Below are 26776 nucleotides of genomic sequence, written 5' to 3' on the forward strand. Positions count from 1 at the left end.
TACTATAACTGACATATACACAAACTATTGAAACTATCATAGATGTGGTTAGCCTAGACACAAAAGTAAGGAATACCTTTCACCTAGATTGCGAATGATACCGACGAACAGCAATACTAAATTTCGCTGTTGTAGAGAGTGAACGAATATCTTCAGGAAGTTTTTCCCAGGTAACACTCAAAGAAAAAAGAGTTGATTTATGAAAGTAGGTGCCAGCTTTAGGAAGAATTATGGATGAAAGGTGACGACTGCTTTGGGAAGAGGGTAGCTGGAAGTGAGACAACAAGGAGGGGTATTGGGAGAATACATGGCGGAAATAGACAAGGCCAAGAATCTGCCGTCGCCATGCTAAAGATTCCCAAGAGGACAGAACATTGAGGTCTTCTTTGGAAGTCGTCCAGTCAGGCCGACGCTTGAGTTTACTATTTATCCCTCCAAATAGGGCTTTCAACCGCAAGACCATAACGTGAAGCAACTTGGAAGAATGAGTATGAATGCGAAGTGTATGGGGGAATGCATGTAGGGCGATAGTGCGGGTTCGAATCCCAGGTAATGCCTGAAAAATAAATAGGAGAATTGAAAAATTTATAACATCCCTATTCTTTTTTTTGCCGTCATCAACTAACATCAAGGCGGAAGACGGTGTCGTATTACCCTCGACCGTACCTGTTCCGTACCTGTCCCGTACTGTACAATCAAAGACGGCTGGCCACAATGCATATTCAAATAGGGCTTTCAAATACAAGATCATAACGTGAAGCAAATTGGAAGAATTAGTATGTATGCGAAGTGTATCGGGGGATGCATGCAGGGCGATAGTGCTGGTTCGAATCCCAGGTTATGTCTAAAAACAAGAAGTAGAAATTTAGAAGAATTTATAACATCCCTATGCTTTTTTTTGTCTAGGGCTGTGTTTACATGAGAAATTTCAACCCGGGTCGAGTTCAGCCCGGGTTGAAAGTCTGTACGACAAACAAAAGAGGTGAGCGTCTACATGAAGACAGTGCATACATTTTTTTTTCTCGGTATCCAAGCCTCTTGTACGGGCAAAATAAACACAAGTGCAAGGTCAACAGCTTAGTACCGAGAGAAAATGAGCTGAAATGGCTGTGAAAACAGTCTTAGGGCCCGGTCACACATGCACTCGAAAGTAGCGTATACGCTGAAGCGAGGTCGCAGGAGCGAAAAATGGCATGGCAACGGCGAAAAGCGGAACTTCCGCTTCAGCGGAAACTCCAATCCGCTTCCGCCAAAATTTTCGAAGCGAGACTGTCGCTTCTGCGGATTCGCTTCAGCGGAAAACACCACGGTCTGCTGTATATGGACTTGCTACGAGAAATTTGTATGCGTATGATGTCCATGCAACAAAAATGCGTGCAAGATAGTCATTGACCTCGTCCATTCTCCGTACTATATGCACCACAGTCCACAAACTCTCATTTTTCCGCCAAAGTAGGAGTTGTGCCCTGTTTGCATGTGTGACCATGCACACGTGGTTTCGCTGGAGCGACGCCAGGCTCGCTGCCGCCAAACCTCGTCGCCGAAGCGAATCCCAGTTCATGTGTGACCGGGCCCTTATACGGAGGAAGCTACAATGGCTGTGAAAACAGTCCAATAAGGAGGAAGCTAAAATGGCTGTGAAGACAGTCTAATGCGTAGCAAGGCGAGCCTCAGCCTGGACGAGGTCGACAGGCACAAGGTTGATGTGACGGCGGCGAACGGAGCGTGATCCTCGAACGCACCGGATCGCAGACCTAGCAAGAGAGAAAGCCAAGCAGCAGCGCATCCAGCAAACGACTTTGCTGTAGCTCTCCTTGCGCTTAGAAGCCAGAGCATCAGCAATCCGCTTGACGACGATGGCTGCCTCTGGACCCATTCCGCCGCAAGAGGAGAAGACCAGTGGTGTGAACGAGCCATGTTCAACTTGGTTAACTCTTTCGCCATACTCCCGCTTCTTGGCACCTTCCAACTTGCGATAAATAGATGCAATGGGCTGGGACCGATAGCTCGCTGCGTGGGGATAGAACACCCTCGTATCGAAAAATGCATTGCGGCTATGGTTCCAAAAGCCCCGCACCCGGATGTCCATGAACATGAAGACAGTTGACCCGGGTCAAATACTGATATGCCGCCAAAAGTCCACTTCTACAGTCCTGTATGGTGACGTGAATCCGTTCGCGCGAAATTTGCATCCGCAGTGCTGTTCAAACCTGGCGCGAGATACGCACAGAAGTACGTTTGTACGATTTTCTTGACCCGATCAACCCGGGGCGAAATTTCAACCCGGGTCAAGCGCAATGCGTCATGTAAACGCGCCATTCACTTTGTGCACATGGCGGGTTGAAATCTGACCCGGGTCGAACTCAACCCGGGTTGAAACGCTTCATGTAAACACAGCCTAGGTCATCAAGGCAAAAAAGCATAGCGTAGGGCCCTGAGCTTCCAAGCTCTCTCGTTGTATGCATGCTCTAACTCGTCATCGCCATACATTGTATTGCGATGATTTCTACCCTGCTTCATTGTATTTTATTGAAAAAAAATGATTAAAAAATGAAGATGACGTAGACCAGTTTTTTGCGTGATTACAGCAGCAGAGAGGGTAGTGTTGAGAATACTGTAAGCGTTTGCCTTGTTGTTCGGTCAAGGAACATTTTGCAGAAGAGCAGCTTAGCCGAGGTTCGTTATGCATTACGGTTTACACGTACATTTACCCTAACTAAAGTCCTCCGGTCGCTGGCTCAGATGCATGCAGATTCACTGCGCATGTGTAACGGAGAAGACAGCAAATGGATGTGGACATATGCCTGATGTTCATAGGATTACTGAGAGTGTTATGATAAATAGATAGGGCATCAACATATTATTATTATTATTATTATGAGTCTTTTGTTCACTGTGGGCAGCTAGGATTCTAGTTTATGCTTGCAATTGTCATTGATGTTCGAGGTAATTATAGACAGAAATTGGCTCTTTGTGGCTATACGTATCGGCTACAGATAGAGAAATCTCTCAGTTGTTATCATTTGCCATAGTAGCAGTTTTTTTGAAGTCATGAGTATGGGTAAATGTGCTGAAAATATAGGGGACAGTTATCAAGTGATACACCACCCATTGCTATTCTACACTTTATGTGGATAGCCAATGTGGGGTGGTGATGACGTCATGATTACAGCCATGAAATAATGTTTCTGATGATATGATGTCATAGAGCCACTGGGTGATGCTCATCTGCCTGCTGGCTTCAAGGTGTCCGCGCTGCACGACGTCTGGTGCGATGTCCGCCAGCGCACGGGTTTCTCGTGCCGTCTCGACCGTGGAACGATTGCCACAGGAAGTCGCCGCTGTTTGTCCGCGCCCCATCCACTAGCATCTGGTGGATCGGATGGTGGCGGCATGCATGCGTGCCATTCAGTGCAGATTCATTGGCATCCTTCAGTGTGCTCTTTAGCAAAGACTTGATTGCACCGGCATCGTAGTAGAACTTTGTTCGTTCGTCCTGTGGCTGCAGAGGGCAAGTCAGAGGAAAGCTCAATTTCAGCTATTTATTCAACAAACTTTGGACTGAGATGTTTTATGATTGGATGTAGGAAAGTACCCTAAATGAACTGTGATCATACTTAAGAACTCTCTATAGAGTACTGGACATCATACAGTGTGTGGATCGCCTACTGAGTCCAACAAGGTATGTATACACAGTATCAACACTTACACCATAGTTACGGACACATCTTGGCTTCGCACAGTGTGACAGTTCAGACTGCTTCAGAAGAGCTGTGTTCACCAACAACACAAACAACAAGAGACACCGAAAGGCTGAGTGACTAACGTTGCGAGTGGAGAACAATCCATAGAAATTCACCATCTTGAATAATGATGTTGTAATGCAGGGATCTCTCTCTCTCTCTCTCTCTCTCTCTCTCTCTCTCTCTTTCTTTTCTCTTTCTCTCTCTCTCTTTCTCTCTCTCGCTCTCTCTCTCTCAATCTCCCCCCCCCCCCCCCCATCCACTCTTGGTGCGTCTAGGTGGCCATGACGTCGAGACACTAGGTCGGTGGAGCTCCATAAACTTCACCATCACTGCCACGATTAAGTTTGTGCGTGCTCCAGTGTGTGCTCAAATCTGCCGACACTTTTGTTTTTGTACTGTGCTCGCTGCATCGAAGGACCAAAAGGAATAGTTGAAGTAGAAGTTTTGACGAGAACAAAACGTCCGTCATCCAGCTCGATCGATCCTTTTTCGTACATGCTACACTCGCAAATCTGCCGACACTTTTGTTTTGTACTGTGCTCGCTGCCTCGAAGGATCAACAGAAATAGTTGAAGTAGAAGTTCTAACGAGAACAAAACGTCCGTCATCCAGCTCGATCGATCCTTTTTCGTACATGCTACACTCGCAAATCTGCCGACACTTTTGTTTTGTACTGTGCTCGCTGCCTCGAAGGATCAACAGAAATAGTTGAAGTAGAAGTTTTGACGAGAACAAAAACGTCCGTGATTCAGCTCGATCGATCCTTTTTCGTACATGCTACACTCGCATGGACGAGTACAGTGCGACCATGGTAAATAATAGATTGTACTCAAGCGTTTCCACACGCTCTTATTTGTGATTTATAGATGATGTACTAGTAGAACATTTGCCGGACCACAGATAAGAATTTTTTATAAAATAATCAACGCATTCTGATCCAATGCTACACTCTTAGCGGCTCTTAGCTGCTTTATTTACCTGATGGAATTAAAAAGATATACCCACGACAGAATGCAAGGCTGCATTGCTTACCAGCATCGGATCTCTCTGTGTTAAACGCTATCAGACCGTGCTTGGGATATGTGAAGAAGACGGCTCTGAAGCCCTTGGCCCTCTGCGCCGGCTGTCCGCTGCTCCGGAAACACACATGCACCGTCGGCGACTTGTGATAGTCTCCAGTGATCACGTGTGTGCGTCGTATGCGATTACCGCAGTATTTCCTGACGGAAGGAGAAAGCAGAAAGCAAAATGCGGGATTGGAACCAGGCGGAAATGAGACATGGGTATGCTATAAGCTTATTACCGGAACGAAACTTTGGAAACTAGATAATAGAACAACAAGGAAACCTGATTGCCACCGTAACCTTTTTCAGTTATAGAAACTAGAGGCCCAATATTGAGTAGTTTTAAGTCGTTGTCATGGTACTAAGCTTTTGTATAAAATACAAAGTAATTTATTTATTTATTTCTGCACCTCGTGGCATATCAAGCCAGCCAATTGAATTGAGGAGAGGGTGAGACCAACCACGGAAGAAGAGAAAAAGAAAAGAAATGAAGAGCACGTACACAAAGTGGGAAGGGATTAGCAACTTACAAAGTAATCCAGGCATGATGTAGCCAGTGACCCTAACATGGTCGACGTCATAACCCATTGATGAAGGGAGGGGTGGAGTAGTGTTGGAAGCAGCATGTCTTCCCGATATGGTTATGTGATAGTTTCGCAATCTCTCAGTGCGCACACACTGCTCATGAACGCGCAAGTACACGGCAATGGTATGACCAAGTCTTTCCGCTGCCCGTAACTCTGGGGAGCTAGGTTATTCGGACTTTGAGTTCCGCGTTAAACCATCCACCAGCAGCAACCAGGACGTTAGATACATTTGCATACTGGCCGGCATGTTGTTTTTTTAACAATTTTTATTCCCTACTTCCAAGCTGGCAAATATTTTGATTTCGATAAAAAAACCGATTTAAGGCCTCTCAAAGGCAAGCATGCTGATGCAATGTAAGACACATTCAGTCCAGTATCCAGGCTTTAAGGGCTTACTTCAATCTCAACGGCTCCCGTCCAACGCTGACCACCTCCACGTGGCTGGTGTCGCTGTGGTTGTCGTGGCAATCCGGATCGGCACTGTATTCGAACTCTGCGTGTGTGGTCACTAGTTTGTATCTATGGTGAGCTGGAACGGTGAATGACCATTGACATTCGAATGCTGCTGGGTAGGGTTCGGGAAATCTGCAACAGCCATTCACAACAGCAATATAATTAACGGAATGACAAGTAGGGTTGAAAGAATGCTTCGATCAAATTTGACGCTTAGCATTTAGGCAACCATTGGATTATCCAGATCTGAGTTTTTCAGCAATGTGCAAGAGAAAGCACTTTCGTCGGTAGTGAAAGTACGTGGGAAGATTGATAAAATTTTGGCAAGAGGACATACATGGTCTTATGTACTAGTTTTAGGGACTACAGTATTGTGTTCGATGAATGGCCGAAAGACCAAAGGAAAGCATTGACTACCCCACTGGTTCACTGGGTCAAATGTTTTCAGGCTTTCCCTTCTTCATAATTGTTCTCATATTGTTAGTGTTTCTGCTGGCAGCACTCAGACTCTCTCTGGGAGAAGGGAGGGGGATCTTTAATTTTTATTCCCGTAGCTATGCAGAAGACGTTACTTTAGTAACGCCTGGCGCTAGCGAGGGTCCACATAGCTTTTATTCCCGTAGCTATGCAGAAGACGTTACTTCAGTAACGTCTGGCGCTAGCCAGGGTCCACACAGCTTTAATTTGGTATTTGTGTGTTTGTTTATTTGTTTGTGTGTTTGTGTCACGCCTGGCGTTATCCCGTATCTGTCCCGTACCGTACCGTACCATCAAACAAAAAAAAACAAAAAACACAGCTGGCCACATACAGCTGGCCGCAATATTCAAATAGGGCTTTCAAACGCAAGATCATGACGTGAAGCAACTTGGAAGAATGGGTATGAATGCGAAGTGTATGGGGGAATGCATGTAGGGCGATAGTGTGGGTTCGAATCCCAGGATACGCCTGAAAAAAAAGGCGAATTGAAAAATGTATAACATCCCTATGCTATTTTTGCCGTCATCAAAGCAGTAGACGGTGTCGTATTACCCTCGATCGTACCTGTCCCGTACCTGTCCCGCACCTATCCCGTACCGTACCGTACCATCAAAGACGGCTGGCCACAATGCATATTCAAATAGGGCTTTCAAATACAAGATCATAATGTCAAGCAACTTGGACGAATTAGTATGTATGCGAAGTGTATCGGGGGATGCATGCAGGGCGCGCGATAGTGTGGGTTCGAATCCCAGGTTATGTCTTAAAAAAAGGATTTTGTTAAAGAATTTCTAACATCCCTATGCTTTTTTTTGTCTAGGTCATCAAGGCAATAAAGCATAGCGTAGGGCCCTGAGCTTCCAAGCTCTCTCGTTTATTTCACTAATTTTTATTTCACCGTCCAATGGCCGAAGCCAATGCAAAAGACTCTGACTTTCGTGGGCGTGCCCTAACCTTGGTGATTTGATCTCCTGAAAGAAGTTGTTGAGTGGCTCATGGCGTACTTGTAACCAGGTATCCTCTGATCCTGGTTGGGGTCTGGAGCAGGCTGGGCGTCTCATTCGCTCCGCTTCCGCGGTGGTATTCATACTAGAAGGTCGGACAGAAGGTTGGACAAACACAGATACGCGGCGTGCATACATTCACACACGCGCATAGACAGACAAACACAACACACACACACACATAAATGCACACATGCACATACACACACTTACAAACAAGTGCACACATGCACATGCACAGGCATAAACACACAAACACACACACACACACACACACATACACACACACGCACGATACAATGCTATTAGAACCAATGCGATAATTATACTAAAGTAAGCCTGCTTGCCATAGATCTTTTGAAATATTTTACCAATCACATAGGAAACAAAAACTTGCCATGACTTTGCAAACATCGGAGTGTTTGAGAGAGTTGTCACGGGAAAGGAAAGTCCTTGCGACCATACACTTAATTACCGCTATGTCCGTAATAGCTTTTTTTGATAGAAGCATGCTAAACGAGAACTTCCTTCCATGTTCTTAAGGTGATCATGTTTACTTTGAGTGAAGAGATGTTTTGACGATGCGACTTCACTAGAAATTCGAGAACGATGTCGAGCCATTCAAGGCACCTCTCGAAATCTTAGTGTCAAGGCGAAATGCTTCTGTCGGGCGGCATCCACTTTCTCCGGAGGCAACTGTATTTATATGCGCGCTTTCGTGCGCATGTATGCGTGCGTGGGTGCATGCGTGGGTGTATTTTGGACAGTTTAGAAGGAGTGTCAGTGATCACCGATTGCACAACGTCATGATACTTGCCTTAGCATACGACATTTAGCCCGAGGGCAAGCGGAATCCCATGTATGCAGTGTCGCGTTACTTCAGCTCTTTGCCTGGATGTAGTGGATTTGACATGCAAAAAGGATTGAAGGTCGGTGCTCCAATCGCATGCTCCTACACGGAAGACCTTCACTTTGACATCTACGTCAGCTTTGGATCATATCATGTACTTCACGCGTGCTAACAATATGCAAGAAGCAACTACATGTTGAATTTAGAAGTAAACGAAATTAAAGAAAGTTTTGTTTCTTATGTTTCACACGTACATGTACATGTGTGTATCCCTGAAATAAATATTGACGCCATTAAAACATGCCAGAAGTACCGGTAGTCACTCGCGAATTCTGGAGGGAAAGTTTCAGCCAAAACGAGTCGGTGTCCGTTGGTTGTGGTTTGGTTGTGTTTCTATCGGATAGAAACCAGGTAGTATTAATTTTATTCAGTCATAACAACAAGCCCCTATTACATCTGATCGGGTTGAGTTCCTTTCGAATTCCTTGTCGATTGTTGTTCTCACATTTTGCCGATTGTAATAAGATGTTGTGTCGAGTAGTACTCCTCTCTGGTTTATATCAATAATAATAAGTGCCTTCTTGTATCTCACTGGAATAGAACAAAACACAATGCAACGTCTACTCACCTCAGAGATTCGTTTAGCCTCCAGCAGGTTACCCAGCTTTGATTCGTCGTCTCGTGAAGAAGGTCAGTGGCACTGCAGTGGACCAAGATAGTAAAACAAACATGGTAGCGGGTGGTATAGTGGTTAGTTCATCGCCTCCTAATGCACGAACATTGTGTGAACAAGAAGGGAGTGAGAGAAAGAGAAATCCAGAGAAAGGTTGCTAGAAAGACCGAGATCGAGATTAAGAGGAAGAAGAGAAAGAGTTGAGTTGGGAACTATTAGAGACTTGGGGTAGGAACAGTTAGAGAGAAACGGAGGAGGTGAAAGCGAGACACCATACGCACGGAATTAACCCGACAGACCAACAACATAATTATAAGAAGAAGGTGATAGAGAGTGGTCCTGGAGAAAACATGAAACTGACTGCAAATATACACAATCTTGTCCGTTCTCCGAAACTTGAATTAAAAGTCAATCCACGAAATTAGTACTCAGATGGAGAGCCAAGGTTTAATTTATACAAAAGAGAAAGACCAAGGAACTACAAGTTACGCTATACTGTCCACTAACACCACCAGTTACCAAACAATCAGCTCATGCGATAACCAAGATGTGCTAGAGCTGTTAGCGAGTTAGTTGTAGAACGTCAGTGCCGTCGGTCAGTGTCGTGCAATGTTATCGCATGAGCTGATTGTTTAGTAACTGGTGGTGTTAGTGGACAGTATAGCGTAACTTGTAGTTCCTTGGTCTTTCTCTTTTGTATAAATTGCACGAAATTAGTGTTCTTTGTTTAGATTACGGACGGACCGGAACATCACAGCGTACATGTACTGTGATAGCGGTGTCTTCTAATGTCTTTCACCACGTCCCAACAAGCCCTAAACACAGTCAACAGTACTACTTCGTTCTGCACCACTGCCCATATTCTGTGTCCTCGAAGCGGGAACCTGCTTGCCATGTGCTGTGCCATAGCAGACCCCTGTCAGTGTGCGAGAGAGATAGAGAGGACGTGTGTGTAAGAGAGCTATGACGGATGGTGATTCAATCAACCTTGGAATGTGACAGTTTCAAGTGCAAACGTGAACTCGAAAGTGGACCATTCGTCTTCCGTCGATTCAATCATGTTTACTGAAGATTGCTTAGAGCTGTCATTTCTTTTCGTCACAGCAATGCATGTTGCCTAACACCGCCCAACTGAAAGCCTAGGTGAAGATTTCCAAAGTTGGAAAAGCCCACAGAGTTTGCGTGGCCAGCTTCTTCTACACCCGGTGTCGCCACTAACAAGCGATTGCTGGTGCTCTGATTGAGCTTCGCTCGTTCTAGTGTGACTGCGCCCATACTAACTACAATCAACTGAGTTGTTTCTCTCCACAGAACGACTGTTGCTCTTTACGTGTCCTTCAGAACAATTATTGTGAATTTGACTTGGTCAACCAAGAGCCCAGAACCCGAACGGTAAGTCATGTCAAAGGTGAGAGGGCCTAGGGTGAGGAGCCGTGAACTACCAGCATGCAGCCCGCCGAAGACACATTCCTTGCTTCTCTCTCTCACACACACACGGACATCCGCCGTGGCCAAGTCGCCAAGGAAGTTGACACGGATCAGGTTTCGTGACTCATGCGGCATAAGATCCGACTAGGACCCCCGCCGTTAGGAGCCAATTATTCATCTTCATATGGTCGCTGCAAATAGCTTCAACCAGGGGCGCAGTCGGAGAGAAACGATGATCAATGCAAGGAGGTGATGACGTGGGAGTCTCCGATAATAAACTAAGGCGCAGGCAATATTCTAAGGAGAAGTTCAGAGACGAGCCCTGTGGCGACAAAACACCTACTTTGTGCGTTCTTGATACATTGCCGTCTCTTGAAATTGGCATGCCTTGCAAATCTCCTACTCGATCTACTTGTCCTTGTTCTCCAAAAGGAAACGTGGACCCACTATTTATGATATACTTGCTTGCATCACGATTCGTACTTTTGCGTATCGACTTTACTAGAGTCGATCATCAGATGGCACGAACACACATAACCCACATACTGTATATATAGGCGAAAAGCATTTGCATTCTAGAATGTGTCCAGGTCATCTCTGCTATAGTCGAGTTCAACACACAGTTGTCCTTAGTGGCGATTGCACTGTGTTCTCAACTGCAGGACGGATACACATTTACAGCCTCTGTCCTCAGCTGCTAACAGTCGCGCGCACGAAATGTCATCGAGCCGCGGCTATAGAGTACGGTAGTGTTCGCATCCGCTGCCTCTTCGGCAAACCGGCGGTGCGCCGCGCTTTCTACACGAAGAGCAGAAACAACATTGTCCCCGTCAGGCAAACATTCTAGCCGCGAGACAGTTGCTGTTAGTGTTGTACAAGTTTTGTAATATCCTTACAGCCACGTCAATGGGTCGGCCTTAACCCTCATTGGTTCGTGAACACTGTACATGTATGTGGTCTGGGTATCTGAGAATAGAATGCAACTTGCAAGTGAAGATCACTCCCACCGGCTGCTTTTGAACGTACTCATTTGAATGCTAAGGGAATTATGCCTTCGGGCCGGGGCTTGGGATCTTCTCCTGTTATGTAGTTGATGTTACGAGCGCTATACGTGCACCAAGTACCAATTCTATGCACACATGCTGTGCCCACTGGTCTGCTAGAGCAACACGATAATGCAAATCTACCCCAAAAACAATTTGTAGTGGAAACTGCGGACCCGCCGTAATTGAGCTAATCTCTTGTCCGCACTTCGGAGTAACAATAATTACTGTTTGCTCTCCCCTAGGTTGGTAGTATTTAGGCAGCTGTTATCTTCACTCCCAATTTGTCGTTGAGTTGTAGATTTGCATAGCAATTCTCTACCGCCGCGGGCAAAGCCGTGGGTGCCGTCCCATCCAGCCAGTGCTTATCACAATGTTTCCTCGCCGCCACCATCACTACTGTTGCTGCTGTTTACTGGTATCAGTACGGAGTGTGAGTTGCAGGTCCATTGGCATTGAGGCCAAGGACTGCAAGTGATACTTGGAGAGCTTTTCATTTGCCTACATCGCCCAGCTCGGTTGGTGCGTTCATTCCCATTGCAGATGTGATCGCTGATGGCTAGCGTGGTAGCACACGGATTATCCAGGCACGCCAGGAACCTGGCACGTAACGACAGACGGGATCGTGTTCCTCCAATCTGAGCGGTGACAAGTATTAATTTGCCAACTTCGAGTATCTCAATTAGGGACTCAATAATCATGTGTTGCGTATCCTGTCAGGAGTGGATCATGTTAGCCAGCCATGACTAGTCTAAGTGTTTGATGCTCTGTACATGTACACGCATGCATGGTGGCTATTTCCTGGCCTGAGTTCTCTTTCCATACGCTGAGCTTCGGAGACAGTTTTCTCCATGGCGTGGCTGGAGCAGCGTAATCGTTAATCAACGAAGAGGAAAGGATGCGTGCGAATCCTAGATCGTTCAAGTAAGATCAAACGATGCAAATCAGAACCCTGCACAATTGGGTTGCATCAATTCTCCACACGGGCAGAAGAGGCAATGTGAGGGTTGCTCGGAGGAGGAGGAGCGCCGGCATTCCATACGGTCATTCTTACACTCCATGTCGCCAGTTTCAAGACAAAATTTCTCCTCTCGTTCTAGCTATAAGCCCGGTTGCAGGGCTATTGCATAGGGCTCGTGTCATCGTTCTGTCAGCCACAGAAATTCCCTCGTATCCGCCCGCACAACTAGGCAATTTCGCCCACGATTACAGTAGCATAGTGGAGCGGCTCGTTTCAGCTCCGCTATTGTTCGCGAGCAGGAGCGGAAGTGCGAGGTCTTGTTCCTCTCCTCCACGAACACTAGCAATCAGTCAAACCACATCCTGTGACAAGACCTACATGTTCGTGCTTGCAGTCGGCTCGCACGCACGCTTAGGCACGCACGCATGCACACACATACCACACACATACAAACACAACTGCACCCAAGCTCCATGCTAGCGAAACACAGGGGACAAATATAGGTCGGCTTACGCGCAGTCATGTTCGGTGTGTCGCTCTCTGCCTAGAAAGCCGGTGTAGTGAATTGTAAGTCTGTCAGCATACTCGTCGTTATTAGTCCGTGTACAAGATCTAATCCTAAAATATCTCCGCTAGTGTCACTATAACTCGTGTTTGGATAGGACCGATGCCCGCCAGGATCACCACAACCCCAATACATGGAGGGTTCATGTTCGACACCCCCGCCGATTCTGCTCCACCACAATCATGGCCGATGGCATTTGCTTCGGTGGTGTGTTGGCATCGCCTCGCCTTGTGTTTTCATCTCACGCCTTCCAGCTTCCAGCCGTCGTCTGGATTTTGAGCCAAATCGTGTAGGTAATTGTGCAGAATACGTGTAGCTCCTGGCTTCAGGCGTAATTCCCTATTCGCGTAACTACTACACGTGCACTCGAAATTGAATTTGGCTGCATAGTCAAATCACATGTTCCCTTAGGTACGAAGTCCATTGAAGATCTGACGCATTTTGGGTGGATTCTTCCCATGTACCTTTTTCAACCTTATACTCCGGGGAGATCATGATACAACGTCGGAAACAGAGCGAACACAGATTGCCAGTGTGCTTGCCGGTTGCGAACAAGGAACGCTCTCGCCCTGGCTGCGTATCCTTCTCACATCGTCATCTCGGGTGACCCTGTGCGTGAATTTTCTCCTTTTATGTCTTTATCTAGCAGCCGTTGGATTGGCCAAACGGAGTTTCACTGCGCCCATTTTTCCAGCTCCCCAGCCAAACATTCTCTTGAAGACTAGGTACAAGCAAGTGCAGCGTACTGCAAGGATCTAGTTGGCATAAGCATCAAGCGAGCGACAAAGCTGAGAGGCGCACAGCACACACACAAACATCACACACACACACACACATACACACACACACACACACACACACACACACACACACACACACATACACACACACACACACATACTTTTAAAACTGCTAGGCTAGGGTCCTGGCTGCTGCTGCTGCCGGGAGATGAAGTGACTTCTCTAGGCATGACAAGCACTTGAACCGATTTGGAGCAGCACTCAATCAAACATTCCCTATTAATTTTAGCGATCTCCCGTGGCACTTGGTCCCCTTTTCAGCTCCGTAGTCTGACAGCAGCACTTTGGTTGGCAATGCATTACAGGCATCACGCTCCTTTTACGTCCATGAACGAATGTTGCAGATGCTGATGGATACACACTAAACATGCAGGTGTGAAAACGTTACTTGAAGATCGGCAACTACATCTCAGCAGCGAGGTCGAACACCTCACGCGTCCCTGCCCATGCATATCTATATATACTTAATTACGGTGGTTGCGTGACGTGGAAGCACAGACTTTGTGGCCTATTCCGGAGGGACTCCACTTTGTCTCGAGGCTATAATTATGGCCCGGCCATTGCTGCATTAAGGTAGGCAAAATGCAGTCTAAACCAAACTGCAAACATACATAAGCCGTGGAAAACCATACACCAAATGCTGAGGGAAGTAATGCGAGTATTTTCACTCACCTTTTCTCCAGCGGCGGCGGTTGGCCGGACTGTTCGAGACCGACGTTAGGATCCTCTGCCGACCGTTGCACGCTTCTCGCCCGCACCGTCGTGACGACCAGACACAGCAGAGCAGTGTGCAGAACGATGAATCGCGATTTCCTTGCTGCCATGGCATAGACTTGCGAGAGTAGCATGATGGACATGTGCGCGGTGCTGAACATGACAATAGAACACATTTATGACATCTTGCACAGTGCATCACGTTAAAGCACAGTGCATCACGTAAGTAAGTAGGTCTCTGAGGTAGAAATGACGCCTTACCCTTGCTCCCCTCTGTTTCTCTCTCTATATATATCTATCTATCTATCTCTTTCTCTCTCTCTCTATCTCCGACAGCTCCGGTTACTCGCCTCACAAACAGAATAAAACAATGCTACATGTATATGCAATACAATACAACGGGCAGTGATCCCTCAAGATATTCAGTCCTCGGGCGAATCTTCACGAAACCACTTTACATATCTACATTGTCAGCCGGTATCATTAGTCCGCCAAGCCGAAATCATCAATTTTTAATTTCTAGCAATGGCCGCAAAGAAAACAAACGGCGATAAATGTCTTGGAACGAGGATGCGTAATACCGTTGTTAGAAGTAGCGGATATCCCCGATAATACTATTATAATCAATGTACCTTTGGCTAAGTTCTGCTGTCCAATATCTCGTTTTTCCTTTCGGTTGGTGACGAAAATGTTGCTGGCAGGATTCACCAGGGGCAAGAAGGAAAGGCAAGAAGGAATACGTCCACGACTTGTCCCAATACACCCTCGGGTGATCAAAGGAGTTTCTATAATAATTGCAAGCAGCGAGCGATACGAATTGAACGATACTAATCGGATCTCAAGGCAATCTAAGGTATTTATTGACACAGGTCGCGCCGCTGAGGCATTCAGAGCCCGTGCAAGTGCTCAGGATAAGAAGCGATGCTCGCAGTAGCGGGGAAAGAGGGAATAAGCGGTGGTAGCGTGAGAAGGAACAACAGCACGTGAGCTGAGCACTGGGGGCGACGGTCGAAACTTTGCTGGACTTGTTGAAGGACTCGTGTCGATCAAGCTTCTAGGCTTGAACAAACACGTCACGTGCTAAGAGCCAGCTACTCAATCAGGTTTCACGACAAAGCCTGCAGGCTAGGCAAGACCACGTGACGTTGTTGCTATTGTGGATCCGAACTACAGAATGGATCTAGTGCAAGGAGTGTGCGTCCAGTATTCCCCCCCCCCCTCCCCCCCCCCCTCCCCACGTCTCGAACCCTTCCCATGCCATTCATGAACCAACTTGCTTCCAGGGCACAACATCCTGAGTCTGCTCAGAGTTTTGACCCAGCCAAATCAGGCTGCCTTCTTCCGAATGAGCACAGCACTGAAACTGTGAAAGAGAGATCGCGTTCAGGCAGTTAGCCAGCTACAAGTAGTCAGTGAGAGTGTAAATGATTCAGCAGTTAGGGGCGTTATCGAGTCCTGTCGCAACAGGACGCTCATGGAAGTAGTGTAAGTAACAGCGACTGCTGGAACTAATAATAGTACTATGATGCCAGTACCATGCTGATTCTAGTCGTATAACGAGTGCATTGAAGAGAGCTGATTGGTTCGTGTCACCCGGGTGAATTTCAGGGGCTGATTGAAGAAGATACACTTGTGGCAGCTCTGCCAGTCGCGGAATTGCATTGCATTGATACAAGGCCGTCGTGCAATTGCGTGCTGTCTATTACTTGCGCCAGAGTCATAACGGACAACCTGGAGAGCGACATGCACCAGGTGCTCACCCTTGCTTTCTCGCGTCTCGCCCTGCAGCCAAGCTAAAGCCAGGCGACAGGTGACTGCCACTCAATCAGTTTCTCCGTCAACAGTTAGCACAGCCTTGGTACGGTGCATGGACCACTCTCGCCGGATATGAACTCAGTCCTCGTCTCTCTCCTCGATCATCTCAAAGACGACCTTAAAACTACTTTGAAGTATAAAACATGCCCAGTCATGTTTGTACATGTCCATCATGTATGTATAAAGGAATACGTTTTGGCAAATTGCCGCAAAGTGCTCCATGCACAAGGTGCAGAGCGTTTCAAAGGAGAAAGAGAAACAGGGCCAGTGTGGGTTCATCATTACTCAAAGTGTCATGCTGCATGTACTGCAATCATCAGACGACTGCTACTGGTACTGAAACCTGCGAATAATCTTAAAATTGGCACACCGTCACACTACGTAATTCACGGATAAAGGCATGTACACGTATGCGGAATTTTGCGGACTACCCATCACTATCTCGTCCGCTCCGGGATACCTGATAATTACAGGCTGATTCACTTGCATCTTCTGCTACATGTGCTGTATCAGTGTGAGAAAGAACTTTGAAGAAGACCAGTTCGAGCATACAATAATGTATTTCCATGATCTCTACCCTGCTTTTCATTGAACACACTATCTACATGACCTCCAAACCCTTTACCATGCAGACCACCAGCATTGATCGGGTGCATTGCACACAATTCTGTAGCCTACATGCTACAGTGTAGAACTGTGGTACAAACCTGTAGTTATGCTCCTATTGTATATCTGAAAGGATCCCAAATTATGCTACAAATGTTCAAACACCAAATTATGCCAACAATTATGCCGGCATAATCCGCTGATGCCTAGTGCGTGAGTTGTGGTCCAATCCTCCGCCACGACAAATTGTGTTTTGTTCGCCCGTAAAAAGAGGCTTTTTATTGCTTTCTTTCTACAAAATCCACATATCTCCAGACACTTTTACATAATACATTTATGTGGATTAGTGTGCCTGGAAGACGCGCTGCGCCACATTATTTATGCCACCAGTCATCATGTGCGTATATAAAAATCTCCAACGGCAACGCCTGTATCTCCTGCTATTTCGTGGTTCATCGCATCATGGACCAATGCTAGTAATTAACGAACAGTTACACAGCATAATTTTTTTAATTTCGAGAAGGCCACTATTAAGCGTTTAACATAGTGACGGACAGGAACACACCGCCTCTACTGATGCAGTGATCAGGTGATGCGCATGTACATGTACATGTATAGCGTTGGATTTGTCAACATTCACAGAGGGTGGTAGTGGCATTGTGTTTCGCAAACAATGCTTTGCAGCACACCCTTCTCCCAGACAGCGACTGGGCTAATCCCGTGTAATCTGGTACGAGCATTTAGCGCTCATACAGCGAGGCTAGTACAATAGTGGTAGTCCCCCAAGGAGATAATTCCTGTGCGCTGAGACATGAATGGCACGATGGAGAGAGTGGTGTGAAACGCGCACCTGCTTCTCACCCACCCGCAGTGGCTGAACGCGCGCAAGATCAGGAGGGGCCCAGGTAAGGGCACATTTTGGTGCGAGTTCTCTGCAATGCCATGAGTGACTGCTAGAATGGCACAGCGGGAGATACTCAGTGCACTCAATGAACAGTAGAGTACCTTAGTTAGGACCAGGAAACACCCATTTACATGATCATCCATTCTGCCAGGTTGGAATGCCTAATAATGGACCCGTTAAAAAGCTGCGTCTTGGTATGGGTCAGCGTTAATGATTTGACAATGGCACAGCAAACCTGATCGGCCGCACCTGTTGGTAGTGTTGCAGGAAACTGTACCGGCCGTCTCTCTGCAGGTTTTGAATTACGTCAGCACTTACAATCATGTACATGTGCCAGTTGTTATGGTGATAAGACATTTTCCTAAAAGAAAAAAAAGAAATAATTATACTGCGAGCACAGCGTTCCTCGATGCCACTACAAATGGAGCAATGTACCTAATTATAATGTAACTCGGACCAGTTTCGACACAGCGGGTCTTCCAGATAAACTAGAGAAACAATGACTCTAAATAATTGAGGCGCACGTGAGCACAGAGAAATGCAAGGACTCAAAAAGTGGACAGCACAAGTGGGTAGGTAAAAGCTGTGTCCACTACCGGCACTAGGTGCAGTGCACTCCTCAATCTGGGAAATGCTTCAGAAAGAGAAAGAGAGAGAGAGAGAGAGAGTGTGTGTGTGTGTGTGTGTGTGTGTGAGAGAGAGAGAGAGAGAGAGAGAGAGACAGAGAGACAGAGAGACAGAGAGAGACAGAGAGAGAGACAGAGAGAGAGACAGAGAGACACAGATAGATAGATAGATAGATAGATAGATAGATAGAGATAGAGAGACAGACAGACAGGCAGAATGCGAGACAAACAGAGGGACAGACAGGAATCGGGTTTATATTCGTGGTCAGTTTTGAATGGTTGTAACCAAGTGTATGTACACTGTGGTGATGGCCTTTTTTCGACTTTACGAGACCACACGGCGCTTACAAACACCAGCACAAACAGTTCACCAGATGAGTCTGATGAGGTCCCACTATCTCAGTCAATGTGGAACAAAACAAGCTTGTCAGCAGTGACTACTCGCTGTTCTGGAGTGTTGCTGGTGAACTGTTTGTGCTGGTGCTCGCAGGCGTCGTGTGGTCTCGTCTGGTCCAAGAAATAACCTACTACTTCGAAGTAGTACAACCAAGAGTAGATAAACAAGAGTGTGCAACTCCGGATCTCTTCTGCACAATCTGCAGATACCCCCGCCCGCAGCGGAATGTTTTGTTGACGTCACCTTTTTTCAGAAGAACGCGCATTTTGCCCAAGAGCAGTGTGCGAGCACGTGCTGGGTACCGACTTTGTAATGTAAAACCCGGCCAAGTGCACGAGGCAAAACTTTCCAAAAGACTCGCAGCGCGTGCATCGTCGAAAACATTCCGTCAACAACAACAAAATTTCCGCCGCGGGCCAAACCACCCCGGAGTTGCACACTCTTGTTTATCTACTCTTGGTTCTACTACTACTACTACCGGTACTGTGAATCGATGCCGATGGACCAAATAAAGATGGCATCATCGAATCATGTACACTGTATAGCAAGTTAAGATGATCTTACACATTGCGTACAGATATCCATCTATCCGCACTCACGTACATATACATGTACATGTACATAATACATGTACCTTTCAACTGAAAATATTCGTAAATCCACCCTGGCCTGAGATCTTCATGAAATACAACCAAAGAAGAGGACGCGTACTGCGCAAGAAAGGAACGTTTACGATCCGAGAAGATACGTCAGCGAATGAGTAGTTGCAATCAGGTGCAAAGGATCAACAAATCCCCACCTGCAATTAAGTTGCTATCGGAAAGCTAGCATGAGAATGTGAAGAAAGCTGCCAAGACTCACAGCTGCGGATGATTGGAGCGACATCCAATTTCACACCCACTCCATGTCCCGGGCCTGATCTGGGTCCAATCTGAGGGAGAAATCTGGAGAGCACTCAAGTGCGATTGAGTGCCCCCAGCCCTCCCTCAACACTACACGCAAGTATTAGAACATCATGATTGCGCAAAGTCTCGTCCTTCGCAACACCTGGACGGATGTACTCCGTTACGGGTGTACCGATAACCTTCGCAACACCTATGGAGAGTGCACTATAGTGGAGTCTTGAACCCCTACCCTAGTTGCGGTGTGTTATTATTGTTCCTTGGAGATCCCCACAGACTACGAGTCTTAGGGTGCGTTCTTAAATCCTCTCGGAAAAGTTGGAAACTCTCCGAAAAGTTCGAGAGCTGTCCTTATAATTATCCTCTCCGACTTTTACGAGGCTCTCCAAAGCTCTCCAAGCTTCAGAGGTGGTTGAAACTTGGAGATTCCCGCGATCTGGGATCAGCGCATGCGAACTACGGCTAAAAGCCACATGTTGATCATCAGTGTACGCATTTTCCATTTCGCATACGCGCAGTGCAGACTACATTCGTGGCACTCAAGATCGCGGCCCCTTTGGCGCTTCATATTGCTTGACATGTGCAAAATATCTCCAAATTCGTGGAGACCCGTTCTTGAATCACACCAGTTCCTTCGACTTCTCTTTTCTTCTTTTCCGATAAGCTAGAGGATGCGCCCTAAGTACGGACAACCTCAGGTAACTACCGATACTTCAAATACGCGAAATAATGATTTAAACAAATGAAGAACTTACGCGTACATGTATATGCCAATAAATAGTACACGTGGTACACATACATGTACATGATTGTATGTGTATATGTGTGTCAGCAACAACCAACTGAGAGTAAAGATAGAGGGTGACAAAACGCAAAAAGGCATTTGTCACCATACACCTCTACTCTCAGTTGGTTGCTGCTGACACGCACATACCATGTTTATGTCATTATGTATGGCAAAAGAGTCTACATAAAAGGCAGTTAAATATTATAACGACCGTCGTGCCAGGGTGACGCTCCCAGCCACGCTAGCTCCAGGTGAGAACCTTTTCACACCTTTCCTGCCTGCTTGATAAGGGCTGCACGAACACGCCCTGGGAGTCCCTGTTGCCAGGTCGATGCATGCTGCGTATAAGGGGCTTTCAGCACGCCATGCAAAGGCAACACGAGACACGGAAACTGATGCGCAGTGCCCAATTTAGTCCAGCGTTTCGCTCACGCATTTCCAACCCCGTTCGATCATGTAGGCTTCAGATCATTTTCTGTCTTCTCAGGCCAAAAACCAGACTGCCACTCCACGCACGGCTCAGCGGGGTGCACACACAGGACATACCTCATGGACAGGAGGTTACCGTTCAGCACCGCTAGCAGAATCCCTTCAGGGCCAAGCAGGTGTGAAATGGTGCGCGAGGAACACTCAGCCCTCCAGAGATCCGGACCCGCAAGAGGCATTCCGCTGGCGTCACGACCTCACCCGTCAGCAAAGATCTGTTACAACACTGCGGGCGTTTTTCTCGCAGTGCCAACACTTGAACACACTACAAACCTACTAGGTATTCCTATCATAATCGTGTACAGTACGTCACTGAGAGGGAACGGGATTACCCGAATGCGGAGGACGTAAAATAGCTGACTCGCCAGTTTACATGTCCTAAAGCCTCTTTGTACAAAAGTGCTGGCAAATGAAATCCGCCATCGGTGCGCTCACATCGCAAACACCCAGCATGGTACCACTAGAGCGATAACAGTAGAATGGGTGATGCACTCGAGTACGAAGATCAGGGGTCGGATTTCAGTTTCCACTACTACAACTTACAAGTACAATGTAGTAGTAAGTGTATGAGTACCTTAATACATCATGCTTTACGCAGTCTTTTCCCTTTGCCCACCTCTAAGGCCTCGGTCACACTACGGCAGTTTGAAGCTGGACGCAGCGTCAAGCCGCAGCACTTGACGGAGACGTGGGGTCACACAGTGTTTTGTTTTTTTTGCAGCTCATGACTGCCGCGGCTTGACGCATTTGTCTACGTCACAAAACCACCAGGAAAACTCAATGACGACACGGATTCCCACGGAAACCGGCCTTTTGCTTATTATACAAAAAAATTGTCGGACAAAGTTTTCGAATTTTTCATTGATTTTTGATTACAAGAAGACGAAAGGTACTAGGTCCACGCGTGCACGATCGTTGTTGTTTCTTTCCGAATTTGAAGCCATTTTCAGTTGTAGTGTCATTGATCAGGCAAGAAAAGTCCGCATCGCAGCTGTGTTTCTCCTGACTTCGTCATACTGGTTGTCCTTTTTGGGGCTCTTGACGACAACACAACACTCACAAGTCAATAGGCTCCAGTTGGCCGATGACCCACTCAAACAACTGGTCCTTTCTCGACATCATTTTCTTCTCAGAAAACGCCTCGCTCTTCCGCCAGGCTCGGAGCAGAGCAGCCTCGGCCTCGTAGGTCCACGGACTCATCTCGAACAAAAAGAGGGAACAAAACAAACCTTGAACAGACGAATGTCGAATAACTGCTCAACTCAAGCAAAGTGTCTTGAAACTAATTTTACTTGAAAGACACTGTTTTTCCGCCAAGCGTCACTCCCATCAGCGGCAACGCAGCCGATTTCCCCACGTCAGACGCAGCAGCGTCTGACGCTCAAACTTCCCGCGTTGCGTCAGTTGCCATGGAAAAGCTCATGATTCTGACGCTGACGCAGCATTTTTGCCGTAGTGTGACCGAGGCCTAAGCGGTCAACTCATGGAACTAGTAGTAGTACCGTAAAATCCCGCCAGAGAGCCCAGTCTCTCCCATCCGCCCCTCCCTGACTTCTTGTCAGGGACGTGATTGATTGTACCCTCGTATGACTCTGTCGCAGTCTGTGATGCCGTGCTGTACTGCAGACGCGTGCTCAACCCCGTTGGAAATAGTGCCCACCCTCTTGACCAGGGATCGCACGAACCCTGCGTTTTGTCGGGTCTGTACGACTCCTGGCTCTTGACCTTTGGTCGGTGTACGAGATGCATGAACAGTTTTCGTAGGGTGAGTACTTTTTCATGTAGCACTGAATGCGGCAAGTAGGACTCGCCCATCCGCCCCTCCCCACCTGAGGCGTCGAGGAGGTAGGGGCGCTCTGGCGGGATTTTACGGTGGTAGTAGTAGTAGTAGTAGATTTTATTATTTCACTAGGGGAGTCCCAACAGGCGCTGCCTTTTTACTGGGAACCCTAAAGCAAACGAATTGTCAATTTAAAAGTAGAAAGGAAAAGGACATATGGAAACGAGTTAAGAGTAACTCTCCACCACTGTAACTAGATACTATATACAGTCAGAAAGTGCAACAACTAGGCACAAGACTGACAGAGTACTGAGACATTCGACGTCCTGCTTGTATAAATCCATGGTAGGGTACAATTACTTTGCCTCCAGAGCATCCCTTACGTGGAATGTCCTCTCTGCTCACTTGAAACGAAGTGAAGACATAAGAAAATTTTCTACAGAACTTTTTGCTCGCTCTAAATGACGACGAATGGACGACATGTGCATCACTATAATATTCCCTCCTTTTTGAAAACGTATTTCACTAGTAAAATAAGGCTTGGAATTTTTTAAACATGAATATCGACAGATTTTCCCCTTCTGTTCATGTCTTGCCCCGCTCTAGTAATGGTTCCTGAATCCGTCCAGTCCACATTCCTTCTCCGTTCTTCTCCGTTTTTCTTTCAGTTGCATCTTCCGTTCTGCTCTGTTTTACTTTCTCTTTTCTTACTTGTACATTGTACTGTTGAGGCAACGAACTGATATAATAAAAACCAACCAATCCATCATTTCCCATCGCGTTACATGTGTGTACATGCACACGTACATGTACACACATGTACGGAACACAACCAGAGGATTCACCCAGTTTGTTGAGAGGGCAACAAGAGCGTATTTAATACTAGTTGCCCAACTGCATGTACTAATGTAGCCTCATGTCTTGTTCTTCTGTGTGCAGAAACACCTGCAGGGGAAGGAAAGGGCAGCATTCGTCCGTCTCTTCACAGTGCTAAGATCTCGAGCTAGTATGTGCCTGTTTTCCTCGTCGAACACACACCACATAACGTTCAAATCACCGCCATGCCAGAGTACGAAAGAGCAAACTGAGAGTGCAAGCCAGGAATGGGCAATTGTAACGCTACAGTCCATTCATTGGAAACTGGCACCCTAAATTTTTGGTGTCTCCCGCACATACAATGTAGTTGTACATGTAGATTACTATTATTATTATTTATTAAATTTTTAATAGGGCATTCCCACAGGCCTATAGATATCGTGAAAACAACAGTACACACTGCGTTATTCGTCCCGTGCAATTACTCCTTGCCACATTTGAGGCCGGAAAATTCCAAGAACAGGGAAACAGAATTTCAGCCAGGTTTTACAAAATAGGGCAGATATGCCATATCAAAATGTATGGAGAAGGAGATCCCAAACCCAGATTTTTGAGATTTAAGTGGGTTTTTGATCCTCGATTCGGCCCAAATCCGACTTTGAAAAGCCAGTGGGACTGTTTCCGACGAATGGAATGTACTGTCGTGGACATGGATATCAAGTCGATTGGCCGGGGCCGGCGCCCTCAGACTGCTCAGTGCGTACAGAACGCTGCGGGCAGTGCAAAATCCAATGCGACCAGCGCGCTGTAGCACATAAAATAATGCATGTGTGTGCCGCTTATCATCGGCTGCATGGCCAGCACCCTGAAGCCGCTAGACATGCGACCGGATTTGAAAGTACGACAGTACATCACGACAGTACATCACGACAGTACATCATGGTACATGATGGTACATGATGTATAATTATGTACAGTAGGTATCGGTTATAGCGTAGAAAAACGACTTTCAATTCTTATTTCCGATATTTCTTACACATGATAAATCAAGTGTGGGCATATCATATGTATGTGTTTGAGCGCCAGTACACTCCTGCTCACGGTACAGGTCCAATACCAGCACCAGCCGACGACTGTCCGAATGAATTATTCTCTCCGCCAGTCTTGGCCGAATCCTCAGTGTACCGGGTGCTCCGAAGGCTCCCGCAGCATAAGGCAACAGGCGGGAACATCTCGAACAGGATCCTCCGAGAGATCGCACCTTGTATAACGTCCTCTGTTACCAACCTGTTTAACGCTAGCCTCACCTTAGGTGAGTTTCCTAGTGCCTGGAAGCTGGGAACAGTAATCCCCATATTTAAAAATAAAGGTAACCCGTGTGATCCCTCCAACTACCGCCCTATAACCCTACTCCCAGCTATTGCGAAAGCACTAGACAAGATTGTCGCCACCAAATTCGGTCACTATCTCGAGGTCAACAACATCATTGTCCCGGAACAGTTCGGCTTTGTCCGTGATCGCTCCACAGTTGACCAGCTGATACAGCTCACTACTAAGATCGCATCGACCATGGACAAACGCATCCCTTACGATGCTGCATTTCTCGATTTTGCGAAGGCCTTCGATAAAGTGCCGCATGACGTGCTTCTCCAGCAACTCGGGACTATCTGCGATGCTCCGGCTACGAGTTGGTTTAAGAACTACCTCGATACGCGTACATTCAGCGTCCGCGTCCAACACCATCTGTCCTCCCCACGTCCCGTCAAGTCTGGAGTACCCCAGGGTTCCCACCTCGGGCCATTGCTTTTCCTGGTACATATCAACAGCCTACCCAGAGCCTCGAAACGCAACCAGCACGCTGATGTTTACCTGTTCGCGGATGACATCGCCGTCGACCAAGCACGAACCAAAGGTACCAGCCCAATGGAGACTGCCCTGCAGGACACATTTGCCTGGGCCGACCGAAAAGGCGGAACCTTCAACCCATCGAAAACCGTTGTTATCTCATTCGCTGAGGAAGGAGCTGCAGAGACCATCCGCGGTATCCAGCCGTCAACCAGTCACCGTCACCTGGGAGTGTTGTTGAGTGAAACACTTAGCTTCCAGGAGCATATTGAACAGACAATAAGCAAGTTTAGACAGCGCTGCGTTCTTCTGTGCCATATGGCTGACCGTTTAACAGGAGACATCGTCAGGAAGCTGTACCTTACGTATGTCCGCCCCACAGCAGAATACGCCGCCCCAGGATGGGAGTCCTCCCTCTCTGCTGCACAGCGGCTCACCCTTGAACGGCTGCAAGCCAGAGTAGCTCGCACAGTCATGCGGCTTGAGAGATGCCCTTGCCCTTAAGACGAGCCCAAGTCATCATTGTTTAAACAGCTGGGGTGGCCAAGTCTATCCTGGCGCAGGAAGATCGCCTGCCTTATGGAATTCTTCCATTTGGTCACCACCCAACCAGAACCTTTTGAAGCAGCGGGATACTGCCCCACGCGTAGTCGCCGCCGCCAACTCGCATTCACTCTGCCACGGGTTGGGAAACACGCCGGGAGGTCATTTCTCTTCCGCACCGCTACTGTCTGGAATGCCTTGCCCGCAGACCTGAGAGCCACAGCCTCGCAGTCCCTGTTTCACAGTCACATTTGCACGCACTTCTCTGACACCAAACACAATGCCACTCCGCACTGACATGCCTCTGTCCTCCTTCTTTGTGCGTTGCGCTTATTCTTATTAATTTTTGTGTTTCTGTTTCGGTACATTTCGTATTTCAAGGCATACCCCGAGGCTATAGGTATCATTGATTAAAGGACCATTCTGGAACATTCAGCATAATTGTATTTCTCTTGCTAGGCTGTTCATTACGAATTATTAGCCCTCCACTGTCCGCTATCTCAACCCTACAGCCTCCCATTATAATGGAACTCCCTTCAATTTAGACTACGTCTTTGGGAAATCCTCAAATATATTATAATAATAATGTGCGCAGGGGCAGGAGGATCGTCGTACATGCAACGCAGTACTTCTGTGCATATGGCTGGTCATAGTCCCATAGGCTTACCATGTGGCTATGCAACATGAGTTACATGACCACAACAGTTGAATCTGCAGCACCACGACACAATGAGAGTCAGATCAGAAAGGAATTGGACAGATGTTATTACTACAGGCGATACACTTTGTACTAATCTGGCATGTTTCGCTACGCAAAGTCCATTCTTAAGACCGATATATTCTACTATGGGATAAAATTGCTTGTAAGAATAAATGTGCACTTGAAATCCTTGTTATGATTAT

At 47.0% G+C, this 26776-nt stretch overlaps 1 protein-coding gene across 1 annotated transcript; it reads right to left on the reverse strand.

Moving 5' to 3' along the window:
- Positions 1 to 2734: 2734 nt before the first annotated feature.
- On the reverse strand, positions 2735 to 15178 carry LOC135824651 (uncharacterized). Its single transcript, XM_065337370.1, has 8 exons — positions 14999 to 15178; positions 14325 to 14519; positions 8811 to 8882; positions 7283 to 7417; positions 5794 to 5982; positions 4779 to 4966; positions 3710 to 3771; positions 2735 to 3502 (listed from the first exon to the last, which is right to left on the reverse strand). Exons 2-8 carry the CDS (start codon positions 14507 to 14509, stop codon positions 3242 to 3244), a joined length of 1092 nt encoding a protein of 363 aa, XP_065193442.1. The 5' UTR covers positions 14510 to 14519; positions 14999 to 15178; the 3' UTR covers positions 2735 to 3241.
- Between the last annotated feature and the right edge of the window lie 11598 nt (positions 15179 to 26776).

The sequence above is a fragment of the Sycon ciliatum genome, chromosome 9, assembly GCF_964019385.1.
Source record: "Sycon ciliatum chromosome 9, ocSycCili1.1, whole genome shotgun sequence".
Lineage (NCBI taxonomy): Eukaryota > Metazoa > Porifera > Calcarea > Leucosolenida > Sycettidae > Sycon > Sycon ciliatum.

What these genes read in the sequence shown, in the direction of transcription:
- LOC135824651 (XM_065337370.1), bottom strand. Translation starts at nt 14,509, where the DNA reads ATGTCCATCATGCTACTCTCGCAAGTCTATGCCATGGCAGCAAGGAAA. An exon ending in CCGCCGCCGCTGGAGAAAAG is followed by an intron (nt 8,883 to 14,324) that starts GTGAGTGAAAAT and finishes GGTCCACTGCAG; the next exon opens with TGCCACTGACCTTCTTCACG. An exon ending in CGGGAGCCGTTGAGATTGAA is followed by an intron (nt 4,967 to 5,793) that starts GTAAGCCCTTAA and finishes TCCTTCCGTCAG; the next exon opens with GAAATACTGCGGTAATCGCA.